Below are 24,318 nucleotides of genomic sequence, written 5' to 3'. Positions count from 1 at the left end.
AGACTTTGTTTGGACAGCTTCTTCCCCTTCCAAAAGTCGATTTGACTTTGACGACCTACGACACCTTTGAATATTTCGCACTAACGAGCCGGCGGAGCGCCGCTCCAATCTGCCGCCGCGCGTGACGTTTTATTAGCATGCGTACATGCAACAAATGTCGAATGTCGCAAATAAATTTCCACCAACCAAAATAAAAACATCTCGCTGACGGAACTTTTCCAACAATGGATTCCCGACTTTGTGTTTCTCCTCAAATGGACTCTTTGGGTTTGGACCCAAGTTGCACTTTGAAGTCGACTGCCGCCAACCATCTGCAGTTGAGTCAATAACAAAACATGTGAAAAATGGGATGAATGGCGTCCTATCCACCAGATGGATACTTTTGCCATAGTCGGGGGGGGAGGGGGGGTTTGCAGGGCTCTTTAGTGCCTCTGTGTGTGTGTGTGTGTGTTTGACCCAAATGTGCACTTTTGAAGGACAAAGCTCGTCTGTCAGATCATCCGCTCAATAAGTGCTTAACATTCCAAGCCTGCAGTCATTTTTCTGTTTTGTTACCAAAAAAAAAAGTTAAAAAAAGTAAAAATAAAAAAAGAAATGTAAAACGTGAGAGTTGAAGTGGACGGATGAGGTCAATGTGTGAAATATCTTTTTGTTTCGATGTTTAATTTACACTTAAGTTGCTTTTCATGTGCCTTTTTTTTTGTTTGTCTGGGTTTTTTTGGACCAAAAAGTTTTTGTTTTGTTTTTACTTTTTAGAAAATTAGTTTTACTTTTTGTATTACTTTTTAAAATTTTAATTCATTCATTCATTCATCCATTTTCCGAACTGCTTGATCCTCACTAGGGTCGCGGGGGGTGCTGGAGCCTATCCCAGCCGTCTTCGGGCAGTAGGCGGGGGACACCCTGAACCGGTTGCCAGCCAATCGCAGGGCACACAGAGACGAACGACCATTCGCACTCACACCTAGGGACAATTTAGAGCGTCCAATCAGCCTGTCATGCATGTTTTTTTTTGGAATGTGGGAGGAAACCGGAGCACCCGGAGAAAACCCACATAGGCCCGGGGAGAACATGCAAACTCCACACAGGGAGGCCGGAGCCGGAATCGAACTCGGTACCTCTGCACTGTGAAGCCGACGTGCTAACCACTGGACTACCGGGCCGCCCCTAAATTTTTATTTTTATTTGTATTTTTTTTTATTTTAAATGGATACATAGACCGATAGACAGATAGATGAAAAGACAAAAAGCCCCCGTGTGAAACGCACGGGCCGAGACGAGCGCAAGAGGAAGACGTGAAGCTTTCCCGTCCCAAGGAAGCCATTTTAATGAAGGCGCTTGGGTGTTGAGCGCGGATGGAAGTCGGCCACCGCGCATCGCGCCGCGCCGGCCGGCTGGCAGCGCTTCAGAGAGAATTTCTTTTTGTTCTCCGCCGCCCCGCCTTGTCTCGCGTAACCGACTTAATACATCCTCGCCTCGCGTCGACGAGAGGCGAGAGCGTTGACAACTTTTGCGGCGGTCAGCCCAAAAACAAGCACAAATGCGGATACAGCCTCTTTGTGTCGTTTCATTAAATGGTGTAACCAAAGAACACGCCCCCCCCCCCCCTTGAAAATATTTTTTCAAACTTCAATCCAATATTTATTTAATATATCCAATATTTTTAAAATGTCTATTTTTTGGAGAGTGAGGGGCCTTTTTTGCAACCTAGCTGTGTTTTGTTTTTTTTTGGGGGGGGGGGCTTTGCTTGATTGAGTAACTTCACTCTATCCTGAAAAATAGTCCCACTAAAAGTTTCATTTCCTGAGTTCCTCAAGCTCAGCGATGTGGCTCCAACGCTCACCTAGTGATCGCTCAAGAGAGACGCAAGTTGGAAAGGGGGGCGGGGTGGAGGGGGGGGGGGTGATCTTCCCGCCCCACCATGTTGTTTATCTTTACCATCATCTTTTACAACCTGGGAACATCTCGGCTGGTCCGGCAGGACATCTGGAGCGTGTCTGCGGCACAGAAGCGCTGTCAGCCCGCAGGATTCATGACACTTCTAATGGGCGCGCTCCGCCGCTGAAATGGAACAATTAGATTGAGATGCACATCTGTCGTCACTTTTGACAAGGTGGGGGGGGGGGGGGTCGTGGAGCCCTCGGGTGTTGAATGTGTTGAATGTTTACACGGCGTGCGCTCTGTTGGTTGCTGGCGTGCGTGGCGGGCGGGCGGGCGCGCTTGAAGACATCCAGGCTACCTTGTGCCAGTTGGGGAAAAAAAGCGCCGTTAGCATGGAGAACGGCAACGGGATGATGATGTGTTTACCCGACGGAGAAATATGGACTCTCATCGTGACTTTAAACAAAAGAAAAATACGCGCTGAGCAATAAGCGCAACGAGCTGCTGCGGCGGCGCCCGACGTGAGATCGCACGGCAAATATCGCGTGGCGATAACTCTGATGGGAGAAAATGTAGCGAGAGTTGCGCTTCTGGCAGACTTTCCAAAAACTTTAATACGATGCAGGTACTCCACAACGTTGTAAGTTCCCTCCCGCAACCCGTTGGAAGGGAATTGTAATTCAGAACAGGTGCTTGGGGTAGACGGGGCCGCCGGTCGCGTTCTTCAGCAAACGCTAGCGACGTATGCGACGCGCAAACACGGTTTTAGCATACCTGCCGCTAGCTTTAGCTAACCGCTGCGACCAATCGTCCGGCGATGAAACCCGGTTATGGCTCGAGCGAGCGGAGCGGCCTGAGAAAGGCACGTAGGCGCTCATAGTTACCACGGCGACCTCTAATGGACAGTCGAGTGAGCCGTCCGCTAGCGGTCACGGCGCAACTATTTAGCATCTAGCCTGTGAAGCTCGGTCTGAAAAGTGGACGTTTTTACTGGCCACGGTGTTGTCTGATTGAACGAAATGAGTCGGCGGGGACCGGCTGGCGGGGGCCGCAGCGCCGTTTCGCGCAAACCAAGATAAGTTGCCCGAGGTGAACGTTTTGGTGGTCAAGCTAGCGGTCACGGCGCAACTGTTTAGCATTTAGCCTGTGAAGCTCGGTCTGAAAAGTGGACGTTTTTACTGGCCACGGTGTTGTCTGATTGTACAAAATGAGTCGGCGGGGACCGGCTGGCGGGGGCCGCAGCGCCGTTTCGCGCAAACCAAGAAAAGTTGCCCGAGGTGAACGTTTTGGTGGTCAAGCTAGCGGTCACGGCGCAACTGTTTAGCATTTAGCCTGTGAAGCTCGGTCTGAAAAGTGGACGTTTTTACTGGCCACGGTGTTGTCTGATTGGACAAAAAGAGTCTTGAGGACCGGCTGGCGGGGGCCGCAGCGCCGTTTCGCGCAAACCAAGAAAATTTGCCCGAGGAGAACGTTTTGGTGGTCAAGCTAGCGGTCACGGCGCAACTGTTTAGCATTTAGCCTGTGAAGCTCGGTCTGAAAAGTGGACGTTTTTACTGGCCACGGTGTTGTCTGATTGGACAAAAAGAGTCTTGAGGACCGGCTGGCGGGGGGCCGCAGCGCCGTTTCGCGCAAACCAAGAAAAGTTGGCCGAGGTGAACGTTTTGGTGGTCAAGCTAGCAGTCACGGCGCAACTGTTTAGCATTTAGCCTGTGAAGCTCGGTCTGAAAAGTGGACGTTTTTACTGGCCACGGTGTTGTCTGATTGGACAAAATGAGTTGGCGGGGACCGGCTGGCGGGGGCCGCAGCGCCGTTTCGCGCAAACCAAGAAAAGTTGGCCGAGGTGAACGTTTTGGTGGTCAAGCTAGCGGTCACGGCGCAACTGTTTAGCATTTAGCCTGTGAAGCTCGGTCTGAAAAGTGGACGTTTTTACTGGCCACGGTGTTGTCTGATTGGACAAAAAGAGTCTTGAGGACCGGCTGGCGGGGGCCGCAGCGCCGTTTCGCGCAAACCAAGAAAAGTTGCCAGAGGTGAACGTTTTGGTGGTCAAGCTAGCGGTCACGGCGCAACTGTTTAGCATTTAGCCTGTGAAGCTCGGTCTGAAAAGTGGACGTTTTTACTGGACGCGGTGTTGTCTGATTGGACAAAAAGAGTCTTGAGGACCGGCTGGCGGGGGCCGCAGCGCCGTTTCGCGCAAACCAAGAAAAGTTGCCCGAGGTGAACGTTTTGGTGGTCAAAGGCGTCGTCTGATTGAAGCAAACGAGATCAAAACAAAGAGCGTGCGGGTGTCTGGCGGCCATTTGACGCAAGTCCATCAAAGTGCGTCGGTACGCAGGGCTCGCCGCTCGTATCCCCCCCCCCCCCCCCCTCGTTAATCGAGCTCTCACGCCGATTTGCGGGCGCAAAGTAAAAGCCGCTGAGAGCCCGTCGAGCGGCCGTGGAGACGCATTCAACTTGACCGAGGAGAACGCCGTCATTTGCTTGAGTGCTTTCTGTTTGCTGTGATTGGCAGGCAAGGTTGCACGGACCACCGGGAGGGTCTGAAAAGTCAAGACGCTGGCGGGGGCGAGCGGGGGGAAAGAAAAAAAATGCTGCTCCAAGATAAGCCAAGTTAACACCAAATTGTTGCGGTGGCGCTACGGAAAAAAACGTATTGGCACCTTGAGATCGGAATTTGTTCCCGTGGCCATGTTTGAAACTCAAAACATCATTCGCCATTAAAACGAAGGCAAATGACATTAATGCGTTCCATGTGTTCTGTCTGGCCAGCCAGTCACGATCAATTTATGTTTGTGCCTTACCTTCGCTTTTTTTTTCGAATAAAGACGCGCAAAGGAAGAAATGTTCCGATCCGTCGACAATCCAAAATTAAAATAACGACGCACGTAAAAAGAACGATAAAGGTGGAGGTCGCTGAACTTTGTGTCTTTGTTTATTTATCGATCGCAAACGTATTCCGATGCAGCCGTGACAGTCGATCCATCAAAGCGCGCTAATTGGAACTCGGCGATTGATTATTTTTACGGTGTCGTCGTTGGATCGGATTTGATACGTGTGCCTCGTTAAAGATGATTTTAGCTACTCGGGCCTTGACGTCTAGCGAACGCCGTCGGTTTTTGCTTTGTTGTTTTCTGGGCATCTATCACACTCATTTTCCCCGGCCGCTTCTTTCTTACGCTTTTGTGGCGTTAATTGCACACTTTGAGCTCAAAACAGGCCCTGCGGCGCTTTTGTTGTTTTTTTTGTTTTTGTTTTTTTTTTTAGCCCCCCCCTAGGGAAAGCGTCCGATATTTTCCTTGAAGAGCTCGTCGTCATAAAGGTCAGAGAGCGCGAGTGCGGCTAGCGTAACACTCGTAATGCTCCCGGATATTTTGTATTTGTGTCGCTGATGCGGCATCGACAACGGGTGGATTACTTGTTGTTTTTTTTTGTTGTTTTTGTTGTTTGTTTTTTTTTCTTTCCGAAGCGCCGTCGCTGGTTCAATGCGCATCATCCGCGGGGGTTGGCGGACGGCACCGCGCGGCCTCATGCGATTAGCTGGCATGCGAGGCACACTGGCGCTTTTGTTCCGAACGAGGGGAAGCCATCAGCAAAGCGGCCACGGGTCGCCCGGACGCTCGTTAAGTCCTCATTAAGTCGTCTCATCGGCATGACCTCATCGGGCCGACAGCGGCCAGACGTGTTTTTGAGGGCTACTTTAGTTGTGCTTGTAAGTCCTCGTAGGGCGGCCCAGTAGTCCAGTGGTTAGCACGTGGGCTTCACAATGCAGAGGTACCGGGTTCGATTCCAGCTCCGGCCTCCCTGTGTGGAGTTTGCATGTTCTCCCCGGGCCTGCGTGGGTTTTCTCCGGGTGCTCCGGGTTCCTCCCACATTTCAAAAACATGCGTAGCAGGCTGATTGAACACTCCAAATTGTCCCTAGGTGTGAGTGTGAGTGGTTATTCGTTTCTGTGTGCCCTGCGATTGGCTGGCAACCGATTCAGGGTGTCCCCCGCCTACTGCCCGGAGACAGCTGGGATAGGCTCCAGCACCCCCCCCGCGACCCTAGTGAGGATCAAGCGGCTCGGAAGATGAATGAATGAATGAATGTAAGTCCTCGTGTGTTCCTCATTCTACTACATGACCCCTGGCACACTTGACAACCTGGTGGCAAAAAAGTAGAGTAGTCCGCTCAGGGACCCCCCCCCCCCCCCCCCCGCGGTCCCTCGGCGAACACGAGGCAGCCCTGCGACGAGGCGGCCGCGGACGCCATGTTTACAAGCCGGGGCGGCGTGAGAATTTATGTTGCGGCTTAGCTGGCAGGCTAGCTGGCTCGCCGTGGTCTTGATTTACTCTCTCGACCGCGACCGCCGCCGGTGGGGGGGTGGATCAGAAGGCTCTGTTGGGTTATTGGTAGCGGCTTAGTGCCGATTTAAAAAAAATGGAACATACCTGATTTTTGCTTACTCATGAACAATCGATAGGCTTGTCATTTAAAGAAAAATTGACGTAAACCTTTTTTAAAAAAGGGTTTCAGAGTCGCGTTTCAAAGCGTAGGGTTTCAAAGTGGAGTCTTGAAGACGGGATTAGGGTTCTGATTTTGGAGTTTCAAGGCAGGAAGTTTCAAAGTTTCCAAATCGTATTTGGATTTCCGAGAAGGCTTGAAATCTCTCTCTGTTTATTTCTCCACACGGGTCTCTGATGGTCAAGCGGCCAGCGAGGCTTGAAGAGCGTCAGCGAATCCTCGCGGCGATTTTTGTCTTTTATTGTGGCGAGGTGCCAGCAGAAAACCGGAAACTTGCGTGGACTGCAGGGATCAATTACAGCAAATGGGACTTGTGCCATTTGTCGCCGCCGCCGCCACTTTATTGCACTGGGACGCTTGTAATTGGGAAAAACATCCGGAGATGTTTTTTGTGCTCCTTCTTCTATTTTGAAAGAAGGAAGAGCAGCCGGCGAGGAGAAATGTCCTTGTGTGGTTTGTCAAGGCCCGGAAGGGTCCAGTTTGTCAACCGCTGTCGTTGACTGACAGATCGCTGTAGATTTGAGCCGGAGATCAGCACAGGTTTTGAGCGGACGATAAGGATTAGGCGGCGAATGTCAACACGTCGGAAGTGAGAGACGTTTCGGCAGCTCTCACCCAAAGTTTGGGCGGAATGTCACATTGACATGGCTTATTTTGGCGGGTTCTACCATGAAGAATCGGTACTTTGGCGGGGTTACACTCGGCCATATTCTACTGGCGGCACGGAGGATGAGCATTTTCCAGCAATCAGCAAATTTCTCACTCTTTCGGACCAAATTTGTTCTGTTTGTGACCACCAGGTGGCAGTAAAGGGCTTCTCCTTCAGGGGCGCACCTCTTGGTCATCATGTCATGAGTTCTTTCAGGTTTCTCCTTGTGCTACTAGCATGTTTTTTTTTTATTATGGGGCGGGGGGGAGTTAATGGTTTTTTCAGGACTTTGTGTCTTGGATTTCGTTTTTTCCCCTGTGCCTTGGTAAGTGTTTTAGCATCTGATCACAAGGTTAACGATGACACGCACAGCACAAGTGAGGTCAGGGAGGGGGGGGGGGGGCAATCAGAAAGCGTCACTGCAGGAGGCAAGAAGAGTTTTCAGCCCAATGTCGTTATGGTGGAAGTCAGCATTCCTGCCGGCAATGTCCAAGGCTAATTGCAATTAGGGTGGCCGAGTGGGGAGGGACAGGGGGGGGGGGGGATTATCGAGGGGTTCATTTTTGGGGGCTGGGGGGTTTGTTCGCATCGGAACCGGAGGAAACAGGAGATGCGCTAATCAATTTGCGGCTGCATCGGAAACGTGAGCCACTGGGGGGTGGGGGGGTCCTGGCTCCCCCGACCAGGCATCCAGATGGCCCCTGCCCCGACCCTCCTCTGTCTGCGTGTGTGCGTGCTGCCATCTGCCTGCAGTTCATCGCGACCCAAGGGGGCGCCGTTGTCATCGCCGCCGTGTACCCGTAGCACCAGATGAAAACGGGTTTCATTAGCGCGTCCGCTTGACGTCACCCCCCCCCCCCGAACCAAAAACACAAATCCAATTCCAATTTGAATCATTTTATGTCCCCCCCTAACAATGACATGAAAAGCGAATGACGACCGCATCATTCAAAACAAATGTCGGTTTTCTTTCTTCTGGGATTTGCTCGATATCTCCCGATGGATGCCAAGTTGTTTGTTTTTTTTTACGGCTTCCGCCGAAGTGCCGCACGCCGCACCTGACAAAACGCAAGGAAAGAAATGTCCTGTGACTGTTCCTGTTTTATGCTTTGTAAACTCGATTCTGCCACGCAGGCTCGGATGCCTCGCAGTCCATCAGCTCCGATTACTCGGTGAGATGTCAGCACGTCGGGCTTCCTCGCAGAGTCGCAGCTCCTTTCCAAGTTTTCTGCCTGCGGGCCTGCTGCTCTGTAGTGACTTTGTATTTTGGTAGTGAGCCGGTTACTACAGCGGACAGCTGGTCACGTTATCGTGTTAGAGGGTGCGGGAAACGGGTCAAAGACTTTCCGCCTTTCAACGTCTCGTCTGGTTTTGGTTGCTAGTTGCACTTCATTTGCTTGATGCGCAGCGCTTAGCGATAAATGAGGCGTGAGTGCGTGTGAAAGGAATTCTGCTAACGGTTGACGTTGGAGTTGTTTTTTTTTTTATTCAAAAATAATTACCAGATTGCGGGGCGGCCCGGTAGTCCAGTGGTTAGCACGTCGGCTTCACAGTGCGGAGGTACCGGGTTCGATTCCAGCTCCGGCCTCCCTGTGTGGAGTTTGCATGTTCTCCCCGGGCCTGCGTGGGTTTTCTCCGGGTGCTCCGGTTTCCTCCCACATTCCAAAAATATGCGTGGCAGGCTGATTGAACACTCTAAATTGTCCCTAGGTGTGAGTGTGGGCGTGGATGGTTGTTCGTCTATGTGTGCCCTGCGATTGGCTGGCAACCGATTCAGGGTGTCCCCCGCCTACTGCCCGGAGACGGCTGGGATAGGCTCCAGCACCCCCCGCGACCCTAGTGAGGATCAAGCGGCTCGGAAGATGAATGAATGAATAATTACCAGATTGCAAATTGTCGATTCACCGACTGTGTTCTGTGTTGGCGGCCATGTTGTTCGTGGAAGCGGCGCACGACAACAACAACAACAACAACAAAAATGACAACCAACCAAGAAAATTCATGAGTCAGCCAGTTGGTGGCGCATGTGTCTTTTGGGGCTTCTTTTGGAAGATAAATCACAAATCAGCGGAGGCAAAAGCCTTCCCCTCACTTGACCGGCGCGCCCTTAGCGGGGGGTCCCATTCTGCAGGGAGGAGGGGGGGCCGGGGGGGGGGAGTGCTGCAGCGGTGGAAAAGTGCAGATGGACTATTGATTGTTTCTCGACAAACAAGCCGCATTGGGACGGCGGTTTCCTCCCCCACCCCCACCCCCCGCCCCCTGCGCCCCACATAAAGACAGTGAGCTCTCTCCCGGGAGCCGCCCGCTGCCAAATTGCGTCTCGTTTCGGAGGTGGTCCGGTCTGCAGGGACGGATGAAGACGAGGAGGAGGAGGAGGTGGCCTTCGCCCCTCGTTCGATGTTTTCTTGTTTTTCGGGACTTGGAGGCGGTTGACCGGAAAAGCTCGTCGGAAAAGTTGACTTTTTTTTGGTGCGAAATGGAGCCCTTTTTGGTAGTTTTTCGAGGTTTACGGGAGATTGTCGTCAGATTCGAGTCCATTTCAACGCCGAGGCGGCCATGTCGTCCACCAGCGCTGCATGTCAACAATGGCTTGCGACTGCTTTCATGTTTTCCTCGCTGACCTCTTTTCTCCCGCCTGACAACCTGTTTTTAATGAATACACCGTCACCCCGCCGTCGACCTCGATACCCCCCCACCCCTCGGGCGCACCCCCCCCTCCGCTTGGACTACTTCTGGTCTCCATTGGCCCGTTTGAAGTACGGCGTCTCATTAGCACACTTTGGAATTCAGTTCACGGGGCCGCCCGCTCGCAGATGTTTGCCGCGCGCCCCCCCCCTCCCCCTCGGCTTAATTGGCGCCGCTCGATTAGACGGAAAAGAATCTTTTTGCTCCATTTTCAGCACCGCGGCGGCGCGACCGCGCAAACGGTCGTTAGAGGCCGATCGTGGCGAATTAGCGCGGGCTGACGTACGCGCTAGCTGGAACTAACGCTAACGGACGCCGGGGAGCGTCTTGGCCTCTGCTGACCACCCCCCCCCGCCCCCTCCCCCTGAGCTTTGATGGAACACAGGTTCGACTTTGTGTGGCTTCAGAGCAGGAACTCTTTCGACCCCCCAATGTATGAAACACATTGATTGTTGATTTTCTTTTTTAAGCTAACCAAGCTAACAGTTTGTGGGCCCACGACGGCGCCGATGTGGGATTCCTATACCGCATCCTGACTTTTTTCCGTCTCCTCCCCATCGGTCGGCAGGCGAGCCGGCGGTGGCTCGGGAGAACAACTGCTTGAACGCGGCCAAGGCCTGCAACCTGAACGACACGTGCAAGAAGTACCGCTCGGCCTACATCAGCCCGTGCACCAGCCGGGTCTCCACCGCCGAAGTTTGCAACAAGAGGAAGTGCCACAAGGCACTCCGCCAGTTCTTTGACAAGGTAACCTGTCGGTACTTTTTTACGGAGAATCGTCGACTTCTCTGTTTGATGGCGGTGGTCCGTTTGGCCGCGTCAGGTTCCTCCCAAGCACAGCTACGGGATGCTGTTCTGCTCGTGCCCGCTCAGCGACCAGACGGCGTGCTCGGAACGCCGGCGTCAGACCATCGTGCCCGTCTGCTCCTACGAGGAGAAACAAAAGCCCAACTGCCTGGAGCTGCAGGCCTCGTGCAGGACCAACTACATCTGCAGGTGCCGCCGCAAAATGCTTTGGCTCCTTTTGGCGTTAGCTTCAGTCTTGTCAGACCTCAAACTGAACTCAAAAACAATTCTGGAAAATGGTCGTGTACCCTTGAGAATGAATTCTGTTCCAATCAGCAACAATATGCCATCCAATAAGCACAAAGAATCAGACGAACGTAAAATTGGTCATTGAATTGATGAACGGATGACACACGACAAATTTGGCCACTTTTGAGATTTTGTATGTGGGTGGCCTCACGTTGTTGTTGGTGACCTCCCTGACCTCTGGCAGCCGACAGAAACGCGCTAACGCTGATGACGCCGCACTAATTCAGTGTTGGTTGGATGACATCACCACCTGCATTCCTCTGTGTGTGTGTGTGTGTGTGTGTGTGTGTGCGCAGTCTCCAGAGCGTGCAGCTTGTGGCTCACCAGAATTAAATTGAAGCGTCATAAATGAGTTCCATTTGGACCGAGGCCGCATTAGCTCACACGCGCACGCACACGTACAGAGTCCGCAGCCAATTGCGAAGTCGCGTTAGCGCCCCGTTGTCAGGTGGCGGAGAGATGAATTGAAGTCCGCCGTTTTGGCTCCGCCTCCCTCGCCATATGTCAACCGTTTGTAAGATGGCCGACTGCGACCATCGGACGGAACGCCGCTGACGACGGCTGTGCGGCGTACGACCGCAATATTGCTCGTAGTTGATATTTTGGATAATAACGTAATTTTTCCTGAAAAAAAAATGTGTTGGTTTTTGAGGATTGCTCGGTAGCTGCTAGCAATAGCATTCAAAGAACCCAGCAAGCCAAATGGCCCGCTCATCCTTTTTGGCCGCGTTTCAGGTCACGCCTGGCCGACTTCTTCGCCAACTGCCAGTCGGAAGCGCGCTCGCGGTCGGGCTGCCTGAAGGAAAACTACGCCGACTGTTTGCTGGCCTACTCGGGCCTCATCGGTGAGTTGACGCTTCCTCAGTTCTTACTTTTTCGAACGATAGAAACATTGAAATATTCACATGGGTCAAACGAATCGATGCTCAAAGTGAACATCGGTGGGGGGTCGCGATGTAACTGAAAATGAAAACGCCCCGCGCGGTTCTTGAGCGTTAGCATGTTAGCCGCAAACCGCATGAACGGTTTGCGCTGGAACGGATTGATACCTTTTCAGTTCATTTCAATGAGGAGCATTGATTTGGATAAGCGAGGAAATGGCGTGGCGAGCTTGGAAGGAATTCGACGAGCAAATGACATTAGCGCCGCATGACCCCCTTTAAATGGAAGCCGGAGAAAAGTCCTCTCATGTTTGTGAACTTGTCGCCACACACCCGCGCACATGGTCCTCATTAGCCCCTCAAACAAGTGCACAGTCTCACAATGTCCTCGTGTCGCCCCCTCCCCGCACCCCCGTCCCCTAAACAAAAGGCTCAAGGATCTGGAGCGAGGCCAGTGCCAGGGAGCCGCCTTCCTTTCGGGGGGGCTGGTGGGGGGCGCGGGGGGGGGGGGGTGAAGAATCACCGACTGAAGCAATTTACTCGCTGTGGCCTCTTCACTCCTCCGCCGCCCGCCACTTCCTGCTCACGCACTCCTGACAGTATCACTGCACGAACGCCGCTGTTATTCATCACCAAAGCACACATATGAGTTGTCCAAGTGCCTCGAGACTTGCGAGGGGAGTCTTCAATCTTCAAAGTTTCTCAGACACGAGCAAACCTTTCTCATCAACCTTCATGTTCAACGTCCGTCTTTGTAAGACGCGTCGGAGAGGTTTGTGTGTTTCCCGCATCTGCAGCCTGACGTGCGGAAGGTTTCGACGACGTCAGCAGAGGCCGGTTTTTGCCCCCCGCCCCCCTTCGCTTTTGTCAGCTCATCGGGATGCAGGTCAGGCGATTGACTTGGCCCTCGCATCACATTCCGCTTCTTTGGCAGCTTCAGAAGTTCTTTGATTGCGTCGGCCGGGCGCTTCGGGTCAGTGGCGGTCTGCGCCGTGAAGCGCCGACGGTTCCGCTGAGTTCCGAAGACTTCGGCCGAATACGAGCGGATCATCGGATGGCCCCGAAATCCTTCACCCTGCGGGTTTTATCTCGGCAAGCCGGCTACCGTTTTTTGCCCCCAAATTCCTCCGCTCCCCTTGCCAGGCAATAAAACGGGCTGCCATTAAAACACCGTCCGGTGGTCCCTTGAGCTAAATTTGGGAATCTGTTCTCTCGATTCTTCTCCCCAACCGATGCAATAACCATCGTCTGCTGCGTCCGCAGGCACGGTGATGACCCCCAACTACCTTCGCTCTCCCAAGATCAGCGTGTCGCCGCACTGCGACTGCAGCAACAGCGGCAACGACAGAGAAGAGTGCGACAAGCTGGTGGCCTTCTTCGCCGACAACGGCTGCCTGCGTGAGTCAACCCGAGCGACGCGTGTTGACAATGCGCTTTGGAGAATCGGGACCGTTTTTATCCGCGGGGGGGGGGGGGGGGGGGGGGGGGGGGCTCGGGCAACATAAGACGGGAGTTTGAAATTGGCTTAAATGGAGACAATCATTTGCGTGGAGCAGATAGAAGGAAGATTGAGAATAAATAGACAGCAAAAGTGAAACGGCGGCCACACACACACACACACACACACACACACACACACACACACACAGATTCCTGTAAGACTGTATTTGTAAGGTCCGGGCAACTCCAGATAAGGAGTGAGGACCACCCTTTCTGAAGAGAGGAACTAGTCTTAGATTTGTACACTAGATGTCACCCCAACTACTTTCCCCACTTCAACTTCTTTAAAAAAACAGAGCAATAAAAATATATATATATATATACATATATATATGTGGGGCGGCCCGGTAGTCCAGTGGTTAGCACGTCGGCTTCACAGTGCAGAGGTACCGGGTTCGATTCCAGCTCCGGCCTCCCTGTGTGGAGTTTGCATGTTCTCCCCGGGCCTGCGGGGGTTTTCTCCGGGTGCTCCGGTTTCCTCCCACATTCCAAAAACATGCGTGGCAGGCTGATTGAACACTCTAAATTGTCCCTAGGTGTGAGTGTGAGTGCGAATGGTTGTTCGTCTCTGTGTGCCCTGCGATTGGCTGGCAACCGATTCAGGGTGTCCCCCGCCTACTGCCCGAAGACAGCTGGGATAGGCTCCAGCACCCCCCGCGACCCTAGTGAGGATCAAGCGGCTTGGAAGATGAATGAATGAATGAATGAATATATATATGTGTATCGGCAGGCAACGCCATCCAGGCCTTCGGGAACGGCACGGACATGGGCGTGTGGCCCCAGGTCACCACCGCCACCACCACCACCACCACCGTGACGTCGCCGCGCCAACGCAACCGCAACAACAACGTGGAAAACCACATCGACAGCGACTCCGGAATATACCACTTCTGCGGGAGTCTGCAGGTGCCCGTCCGCCCGCCCGTCCGTCCGTCCGTCCTCGTTGTTGGACTAGCGGCGTTCCCACCAGCGGGAATTGAGCCGGCGCAGCTGATGAAACGGAGCCGCGGCTAGCGGCAATCGTGCCCGCGGGCTAAGGAAGTCTGTCAGCGACGTCCTTGTCGTTAGCCGTGACACGCGATAGCGCTACAGCTAAACGAAAACGATATGGCCTGAAAACGGAACCTCACATTTTTCCGCCTTTCATCCATTTCACACGATGATGATGTCATTGAAAAGCAGTTTTTTTTCTTTTACCTTTCCGGGTTTTGTTGTATTTGCCGTGTTTGTTTGTCTTTTACCCCTCGTTTTGACGTCCTCTACTTCCTCAGAAAAAAAAAAAGTCGTCTTTGATCGCGCAGTTTAAAGAGCCCGACCACAACACAAATGAGGGCAAAAGGCCGTCCGACCGCCTTTACGTCGACGGGCGCACGCGCGGACGTCGCCCGTGGGCTATGCGCCGCGCTCCGTATGCTAATGCGCCACATGCTAATGCGCCGCATGCTAATGTGACTTTTGGGTTCATCCAGGTATCGTAGCGAGCCGACGCGTGCGGACGCCGGGCGGGAAAACGTGTCCTCTTTGTTTGTTTCCCTCTTTGAATTTGAAATATAAGCCACGTGAAGCTTGCTCGGTGTGCTTTACGTTCACCGTGTTTCGACTTGACGTTTGCGTGGAAGGGTCAAGCGCGCGCACGCGTCACCGCAGACTTTTATTTCAGGGGAATATTGTGATTGAGAGTGAAAAAGTGAAGTGCCGGACATCACAGTACAAATCAGACCCATGGAAACAAGAAATGAACAACATTAAAAGCTAGCGAGCTATAGCACGATGATAAACAGGAAGTGTGAGCCCACACAGGAAGTGTCGCAATTGCTGACTATTTTTTTTCTTTTTTTCTTGAGCAGGCGCAGAAGTTGAAGTCCAACTCCAGCGCTGACAGCGTCTTCTGCGTGGTGAGTTGCCTTCATTCATTCAACTTGTTTCTTGACCACATTACAAATCCAAAAAAGACGATAGGTTCCTCTGGTGCTTTGCAACGACATCATGATGCCGCCTCCACTTGCACGAACGCTAAAAACAGCTTTCATTTGCCGTTATTGATTAAATTACTCGATATGAAAAGGAGCACCAAATTAGCCGTGGCTTTTTTTTTTTTTTTTTGCCAGCTAGCGCAACCCCAGCCGGCTTCTCTTTGACATTTGAAGTCAAATGAGCTCATTAAGCCAAGGTGTCACATGACCCCGCGATGGCTCCGCCCTCTACGTGGCCATCCTTCCAGGCGGCCGAGGCAGCCAGGCCTCGCCAAATTCACGGCAAATGTCACAGTGTACCATCGGTGACATTTGCGTAGCGCCTCGCCGCGGATGACCTGCCCGTTAGCTCGCAGCTTCATTAGCCGACGCTACCGCACGCGCGCACAGGCACATGCGCGCGCGTGCACGAGCTTTTCTGCAGTGGCATTTAAGCGTTAATCAAAACAACCTTTTGATGCAGCAGTGCGCCGTCAAAGCGGATGAATTCATTGAAGCGTCGTAAGCATCGAGTAGCGCTCCCGTCGTCGGCTACGTTTACCGCAGCGCCCGCTCGCTTCACTTTGCATGCCGGCGGGAAGACGACTAAGCTAACGTGTGCGAAGAAAAGCCACTTTACGTGGCACGTCGACCTTTGGTGCACGCAAACATAAAAGATAACGGTGACCCAGAAGAAGAAAACCACAGGACAAGAATGAAAAATGTGAATGACAAACTCCCAAAAAAATTTGAATCTAAGAAAATCAAAGACTAAAAGCGACAAAATATCGTCCGTAAGTGGTGTGGCTGAATATTTTGTTGTTTGCCGCCAGGACCCGCAGATGGACGGTCCGAGTACGTCCAACGCCATCGTGAGGAATTCGTGCATCCGCCGCCGACCTTCCGAGGCGACATCTCTGCTGCCCCTGCTGCTGTGGCTGTGGTACTGCGGCCGCCATCTTCCGCCCTCACCGGACGACTTGTAGCCTCTAGGCTGAAACGGTGAACTGCACACACAAAACAACGTGAAATTCTTCTTTTTCTTCCTCACTGTATGAATCCCCTTTTGGGTTGTGTTAGTTCTTCCCCCCGATCCCCCCCTCCCTCTTTTTGTTGTTGTTCATTTTGTCACTTTCGGCTGTGGTTGACTTTTGATGCAGCGGTTGGTTTTTCTTTGCTCTGGTCAAGAAAGACCAGACATAAACACTTCTGACGTGTTGACGCAATATACGAAAAACGATCGGTAATCATTGATGCTAACAAGCTAGCTCGGTACGCTTTCCAGTTTCATAATTCAGTTCAGCAGACGTGACGTCAGTTTCACAAATAAGGAACACGTCACAGAAAGTTCACCAAAGTCCCCAAAACTCCAAACTGAAGGAAAAAAAAATACAAACTTTTGAAGTGGCCATTTTAGGAACATTCACAGAAATGTTTGTTGGATCATTTTGTAGTCCCCACCACCAAACTGGCAGCCATCAAATCAAAATTTTCGTTGCTGGAGTGCAGGAAACATCCACACCGAAAAAGAATCCTTAGATCGAACATCTCTGCTCATTGTATCTTCAACATTATCCGCTCACTGAATGTTTCTGGTCAGCTGGCCATTTCAATGACTCCTGGACCTGCCGCTAAGCTAAGCTAAGCTAACACAAGCTATGACAAAGGACAAAGTGAGAATCTTTTTGTAGCAAAGATAGTTTCTCGCCGTTGTGATGGTAAAAACGGCAACAAGGATCGCGCTACTGGAATCGCGCCAATGTGTTTTGTTTTTTTTTTCCCCCCCCGACGCGACGATTCACAAGTCGGTGTGGAAAAACCAAGCCAGCTAGCCGCGCGAGCGTTCGCATCTTGCTATCATCTGTACGGCACAACTTGATGATGAGAAAGCCAAAGCATCGTAACGAGAGACGCTCGAAAAGCTGGTTCGGAAAGGAAACGCGTTTGCTAACCAGCCGACGTCAACGTAGTGATTTTTGTTTCGTTTTTTTTTGGCGGGACTCACAAAACTCTGATTTCATATTCTTTCGTCTACTTCTTTGACTTGGACGATTCTTGTTTTGTACGTACAGTCTACGGTGTGTCATGTATATTTTCTCCCGCTCTGTATGCGATATCGACACTATTCCATTCGCATTTGTGAACAAAAACAAAAGAGAGAATATCCGTGTAGCTCCTGTTGTACTTCAATATACGCAAATTTGTTTACGATGTTGCTTAAATATGACGATGTTTACTTTCTTTTTTTTTAGGACAAAAAAAAAAATCTTATTTTTCTACATTTCGATTGTTTCATTTGCTCTTTTCGGACGCGTTGAAATGAATGGAGGCCTCGACTTGTTTTTCAAAATGGCGATAACGTCCTAATACGAATGCTAACGAGAAAGAAGGTCAGACGCACGGTGGTTGAGTGTTTCAAGATGGCGTCGCCCATGTTTTCGACGAGCGAGAGAAAAGATGGCAAGTCTTCTTCTACTTCTTCTTCGGCTTCCCGCCATCGTCTTGGCTTGTGTGAAACGTCAAATCTTGTTGTACAAATGAAGAAATACAAATTAAAGAAAAAGTTCACTCACCCAAACTGACTGACTTGTCAACTTTTGCCTCCAAACTGGTCACCTTTGACCGGGTTGCTGTGCACTTAGCTTTAGCAAAAATGTGAAACTGAAGAAGAATCAACGTCCTTGAGAATTCATTCATTCATTCATCTTCCGAGCCGCTTGATCCTCACTAGGGTCGCGGGGGGTGCTGGAGCCTATCCCAGCTGTCTTCGGGCAGTAGGCGGGGGGACACCCTGAATCGGTTGCCAGCCAATCGCAGGGCACACAGAAACGAACAACCATTCGCACACACACTCACACCTAGGGACAATTTAGAGCGTTCAATCAGCCTGCCACGCATGTTTTTGGAATGTGGGAGGAAACCGGAGCACCCGGAGAAAACCCACGCGGGCCCGGGGAGAACATGCAAACTCCACACAGGGAGGCCGGAGCTGGAATCGAACCCGGTACCTCCGCTCTGTGAAGCCGACGTGCTAACCACTGGACTACCGGGCCGCCCTGTCCTTGAGAATTGAAATAAAATTATTTGCCTTTGCGTGAAAAAGTGACATTCGTAAAAATACGACCAAAAATATACACACGGTATATTTTGTATTTTTTTCTGAAAGAAATGCTTTTCTTTCTCCATCCCAACAAAAAACATGACAGTTCATCGTTATCATTCCGAGACAGGTCTGTGAAAAGTGGAGGGCACCATGAATGTTTTTCAAATGTGGGAGGAAACTGGAGTACCCGGAGAAAACCCAGGGAGAACATGCAAACTCCACACAGCCGGAGCTGGAATTAAACCCGGTATTTTACATCGTGAGGTTGACGCGCTAACCACTGTACCACCTAATCAGTAATAATAACAATTAGCATCTGCTAGGCAACTTAGCATAGCATCGATTACACGCAGTCTTATAACAGTCAGCAATCGCTTCGATCTTTCTGAATCATTGTCGATGATCATGAGTCTGGCCGTGAGTCGGAGAGAACATGCCATGGCTCTTACGGTGGGACAACGATTGTGCCGGAGTTCACCGCTTAACCGTTTGTGCGAAACTAGCGTGTGTCCGTGGAGTCATTCCACAAAATCTGCGCATGTCATGATAACTCCGCCCCCTGGCCCCCTGCCGTAGTCGGTGCCCTCGTCTGGCCCCGGCTTATTAAGCGGCTGTTTCGAGCACCGGACGAGAGCGAGAGCCAATTTCGCCGGTAGAAAAAGAAAGAACAGCTGCTAATCCGGGCATTGGCTACCGGAGCTAGCATGAACGCAACCACGAGCACCATGGAAAAGTGGCTCATTCTGTTTTGTGGCTATTGTAGGGGTGCGCATGAGGTCAGCGATGCCGCTGTTAAGCTCACATCCCGGACTGAACTTCCTCGCATCTTTGACATCACGCAACTGAGGGTGGGGGGTGCGGAGTGGGGGGGGGGGGGGGGTTGCTTTTCTTGCTGACGCGTGAAGCGGCAGTGTTGCCAGGCGTCCACTTACAGCTAAAATTGCTCGTCTTTCATGTGCAGAAAAGCAGCACTTACCTCCTCGCTAATGGCCGACCGGTCGCCTTTTAAAACATCTTCAAACCAAAAAGCCCGATCGGCTTGGTCAGCCTTTTTTTTCCCTTCTTCTATGGAATCAACAAGGGGGGGGGGGGGGCGACCGACATCAGCTTCTATTACACACACTTTACTTTTTCAAAGCTTATCATTAGGCAAATCCAATCATAACGCGGCTTTAAACGTTTTTTTTTTGTGTGGGGGGGGGGGCAAAAATAAGATGCTTTTAATTTTGAGAAAAAAAATCTTCAGATGGTGATGAGGGGTAAAATTATTCCATTTCCAAGATTAAAATTAATCACATTTAGGGGGGAAAGGATTGCAAGAATAAAGTCATCACCCCCCCCCCGAAAAAAAATTTCGCTCGTTAATGACCCAATATTCCAGGCACCGGTGGCACCCGATGGGGTGGATCACGTTACGACATCCGACGCTACGGCTAATGTTTCCCGACTATTGATCACGTTCGACCTTTGTGCTCAGCTACGCCGCAAAGGTCGCGCACGAAGACCTGATAATTAACCACGCTGACACTTCCTCAACACACACACACGCGCGCGCACACGCAGGAGTGGACGTTTGCTCTCAAAAAAAAAAAAAAAAAAGAAGACCAACCGTAAAACGGCCACTTCCAAAGAAAATGGCCGACCTTCTTCGCCTTTTAATGCTTCCGCTCACGACGTTTGGCAAATTTCATATCGCCGACTGAAGGTGGCGTTTGAAGACATCTTGCCGTTCCAAGACTTTTGCAACGGACAGAAACGTCAACCTTGGGATCAGACGTCTTTTTTTTCATATTTCATATTTCCTCGCGGGTTGAAGTGTCAGACGGCGGCTCGGGTTACGCAACTAATGGCCCCGATGTCGGGCTTGCGTGCCGGATGCGGTTTTGGTGCAGCGTCTGGGAAAAATACGGTCGTTGCGTCGTTTTTTTTTTTTGTTTTTTTTTTCATCCGGTGGCGTCTCCGCAGAGATGACGATGTGGCGAGGTGTTCGAATGAAAAAACAGACGCCACCCGTGCTCGGAAATGCGATTCCAAATGTTGAGTCTGCGTCTTTCCTGAAGTCTGGATGAACGTTAGCAACCGCTCGCCGCCGACATTTTGCCCAAATCCAAATTGGAAGCCTCATTTGCGAGCCCGAACCTGGACTTGTTGCTCACAATAACTCGGCAAATTGTCCTCATTCACCAAACCCGCCTGAGCGCTGACAACCCCCGGAAAACAACCCCCCCCCCCCTGCAGGATCCAGCCCTCCCACTTGAGCCCATCAGGGCGCCCATCCGTGCTCTTCCCCGCTGTGCGTAAAATGCTTGCGTCCAATCTTCTTCCTCCCCCCCCCCCTCCCAAAAAAAAAAAACAACCCTTCAATTACAGATCAGTGGAGCCAATCCACGGGGGGGGGGGGGGGGGTTGTGTGCGTTGTGTCCTGAATAAAAGAAGTGAAATTGTGGAACGTGTGCATAAGGATTCGTGTCGGAGCCTGAGGATGGCAATGCGGTTGGGAGGGGGAGGGGGAGGGGGGGGGAGTGGGCGTGTCCACATCATTTCCAGGTTGTTGTTTTTCTTTTCTAGGCATGTAGAAGGAGAAAAAAAACAATCCGTTCCAAGGCTCAGATGGTGTTAGGGCGCAAAGTGGCAGTTTTATCTGTGCAATCCAGGAGATGCTGCGGCAGATCAACAACAAATTCACTCCCCCTCCCCATCCCCACCCCCCCTCCTCGTCTCAAACAAACACGAGAGTGGCTCCACAGTCAAAGCAAATAAACACAGGAAAGGAAATGCTAAACATGACGTCAACAGCTAGTACGCACAAAAAAAATAACTATTCATTCATTCATTCATTCATTCATTCATTCATCTTCCGTACCGCTTGATCCTCACTAGGGTCGCGGGGGGTGCCGGAGCCTATCCCAGCCGTCTTCGGGCAGTAGGCGGGGACACCCTGAACCGGTTGCCAGCCAATCGCAGGGCACACAGAGACGAACAACCATTCGCACTCACACTCACACCTTGGGACAATTTAGAGTGTCCAATCAGCCTGCCACGCATGTTTTTTGGAATGTGGGAGGAAACCGGAGGACCCGGAGAAAAGCCACGCAGGCCCGGGGAGAACATGCAAACTCCACACAGGGAGGCCGGAGCTGGAATCGAACCCGGTACCTCTGCACTGTGAAGCTGACATGCTAACCACTGGGCTACCGGGCCGCCCTAAAAAAAAAAACTAGTAACAAGTAAAAAAAAAAAAAAAAAAAAAAAAAAAACACATTTGAACAAAAAAAAATCCAGAACCAAAACAGGAGGACTAAATTCATTTTCCAAAGCTCCATTCCAGGTGACTAATGAAAAAGCCGACCGGCACGTACCGAAGAAATAACGAGCGGTAAGTAACTGTCATGATTCGGTTTGGGACCAACAGGTGGCACTGTAGAGCTCCTCCTGCAGCTGCACACCTGTTGGTCATTAGGTCATGAGTGCTTTAAAAGGACTCCCAGCACGAACACTCATTGTCGGGTCGTTGTTTGCTCTTTCAAAATCCGACTTGCTGCCGTCGTCTTGGGTGTGACCCCCAACGTGACGGCGCTCTTGACGGGTGGCGACGCCTCATCAGGGTTTGGAATGTTCTCTCACCTTTCTTTTTTTTTTTTTTTTTTAGCTTTTAGCGGGAGAGAGACGAATGTGTTTACCTGCCCCTCTCGCGCCCGCGCAAGGCCGGCGCAATGACGGACGGCGAGAGTGTCTTTTTTTTTTTTTTTTTTTCCTGCCGCAGGTTCAATATTGATGAATGAGGATGGCGATGATGAGCGGGATTATTATCGATCGGCTCGCAAAGACGGAGAAAAGGTGAACTAAAAAAATCCTCTAATGAGCGCTAAAGATGAGCCGCTGCAGAATGACGACACGCATTGCGTGACACAACTGGACTCGAATTACTCCACACCACTGGACAGCAAAGAATTGATGATGGACTCCAGATGCTATTTTCCCACAATAGTGGGGGGGGGGGGGGAATATATATATATATATACACACACATGAAAAGATAGAGAGAGAGAGAGAGAGCCGGCATTGATTGTAATCGTTTGCCGTTTTGCACTTTAGGCGTAACTAACTGCGATGTCATAATAATTTGCGTAATCTGTCAATGTCGTCATTGATCAGATCCGCGAAATAAGTCATTGCGGCCCTTCTGGAGTGCCACAGGGTAGGTGAAAGTCAGGAAGGGAATCAGCTACGTCCGTCTTTATTTCGATATCGGCGGCGTGTCGGCACGCAGATTGTGGAAACTCAAATTCACACACACATTCCTGCACTTGTGGCACAGTGAGGACCGAGCAAAAAGGCCTACAAAGCGAGGACACACACACACACATTCCTGCACTTGTGGCACAGTGAGGACCGAGCAAAAAGGCCTACAAAGCGAGGACACACACACACACACATTCCTGCACTTGTGGCACAGTGAGGACCGAGCAAAAAGGCCTACAAAGCGAGGACACACACACACACACACACACACGTATGCACATTACACATCTGACTCGACATGAATTTTGAGCCGCTTGAGCAAACATTTGCTGAAAGGCGGCGTGACTTTTGGTGTTGAGTCACCTGCGTCCACTCAATCAAAGTTCAAAAAGGTAATTCGGGGCAAAATGTGCTTTGATTGTTGGAAAAGGGAAGTTGGACGAACGGCAACGTTTGTTTGCGCAGCTGACGTGCGCGCCGGCAGCACAAAGATCGCAAGGTCCGCCCATCGGCGTCTCGGACGACGCGGAGCACAAGTGGCAACGCTCGGGTTGTCGCTGCGGAGCGCTCTGATTTATTTTCGTCTTTGTTTGGCGCTAGCTTAGCCAAGCGGCTTCTTGTTTAGCTTGTTGGGGTTTCTTTCCACTCTCGTTGTCTTTGTTTTCACCTCTTTTGGTCGAGCTTTTTCGCCCAAGAAGTCAGAATCAATCAATCGATTTGGGAAATGCAACAAGAGAATCGGAGGAGGGGAAGTGATGTGAGCAAGATGGATTTTTTTTTTGGTTTGTTTTGTTTTGTTTTTGCTGTTGTGTGGTCTGGCGCGTCGAGTCGCGCACCTTACCGCAAACATTCCTCCGCCCACATGCGTCATAAATATTCGTAATCGCCGTCTTCCTCGCCTTCCGCGCGATGATCTACATTAAACCCCCCGCAATGGCGGATTTACTCCGCCACGTTAAAACAGCGCGTCGGAAATTGATTCATTGCTTACTAGCGGGCGCGTGATGAAAACGGCAACGCGCCGTTAATCAGTAGGCTGAGGTGCGAAAGGGGGGGGGGGGGGGGGGCTCCCGGTTGGGGATCGGCCAGGTGGGTGGCTCGTCGCGGACGCCGCCTTGGCGATTTAGTGCCACGGCTCGTCCGCCATTTTGAATTCACGCTACGGCATTAGCTAGCGCTGAGCTTCATCAGAAGACGAGCGAGATCTCAAAATTCTCAAAAGATCGTTAGCTAGCGCTGAGCTTCGTCAGAAGACGAGCGCGATCTCAAAATGATTCAAAAAGCAGGAAATGGTTTTCCTAAGTAGTCTACACTTTGAATCCGGCCTTCGTACTTTCGGAAAGTCGCGACGGCGAGCGTTTTGCGTTCGTGGACGTCGTCTTCGTGATTTGTGCGGCGCCTTTTCTGCGGCGCGGATGACGGCGCGCCTAACGACCCGACATCTGCTGGCACGCGCGGGCGTGATAATTGCGCACTAAAAGCACGTTTTTTTACGCGCCGCTCCGTCATTTTTATGTGACGCTTAAGTCGCCGTCGTCCGCCCTATTTGGCGCCGCGCGTCCGTCAGCGCCGCACCTGTCGTTGGTACGCCGCTTCGTACTTTTCGGGATGCGTGTTTACACTCATTATAATCGTCCTGTTTTATGGCGAGCTGTGAAGGCGCAAGGCATTAACGCCGCCGACATCCCATCTGGGAGGTAGAGCTCATCTTCGGCTGCCTCGCGGGTGAACGATTGCTTTCGACAGCAGACCTCGGCTTCCGATCGCGATTCGTGAACGACGGTCAAGCAGTCTGTGGGATCCGCATCTGAACCTTCGGATGGTATAGCA

At 51.4% G+C, this 24,318-nt stretch overlaps 1 protein-coding gene across 2 annotated transcripts in view; it reads left to right on the top strand.

The window, feature by feature from the left end:
- LOC127610296 (GDNF family receptor alpha-1-like) overlaps positions 1–17,721 on the top strand; it is a 33,233-nt gene extending 15,512 nt beyond the window's left edge. For both annotated transcript variants that reach the window (XM_052080260.1, XM_052080261.1), the window contains 7 exons: positions 10,284–10,462; positions 10,539–10,711; positions 11,546–11,655; positions 12,955–13,089; positions 13,922–14,097; positions 15,039–15,086; positions 15,977–17,721. In XM_052080260.1, the coding sequence (XP_051936220.1) occupies positions 10,284–10,462; positions 10,539–10,711; positions 11,546–11,655; positions 12,955–13,089; positions 13,922–14,097; positions 15,039–15,086; positions 15,977–16,129 (974 nt within the window). In that variant the 3' untranslated portion in view covers positions 16,130–17,721. The remainder of the gene's footprint in view (positions 1–10,283; positions 10,463–10,538; positions 10,712–11,545; positions 11,656–12,954; positions 13,090–13,921; positions 14,098–15,038; positions 15,087–15,976) is intronic.
- The last annotated feature ends 6,597 nt before the right edge of the window (positions 17,722–24,318 follow it).

The sequence above is a fragment of the Hippocampus zosterae genome, chromosome 11 (genome assembly GCF_025434085.1).
Source record: "Hippocampus zosterae strain Florida chromosome 11, ASM2543408v3, whole genome shotgun sequence".
NCBI classification, from domain to species: Eukaryota; Metazoa; Chordata; class Actinopteri; order Syngnathiformes; family Syngnathidae; genus Hippocampus; species Hippocampus zosterae.
Note: the sequence above shows the minus strand (reverse complement) of the source record. Positions and strands in the feature narration are given on the sequence as shown.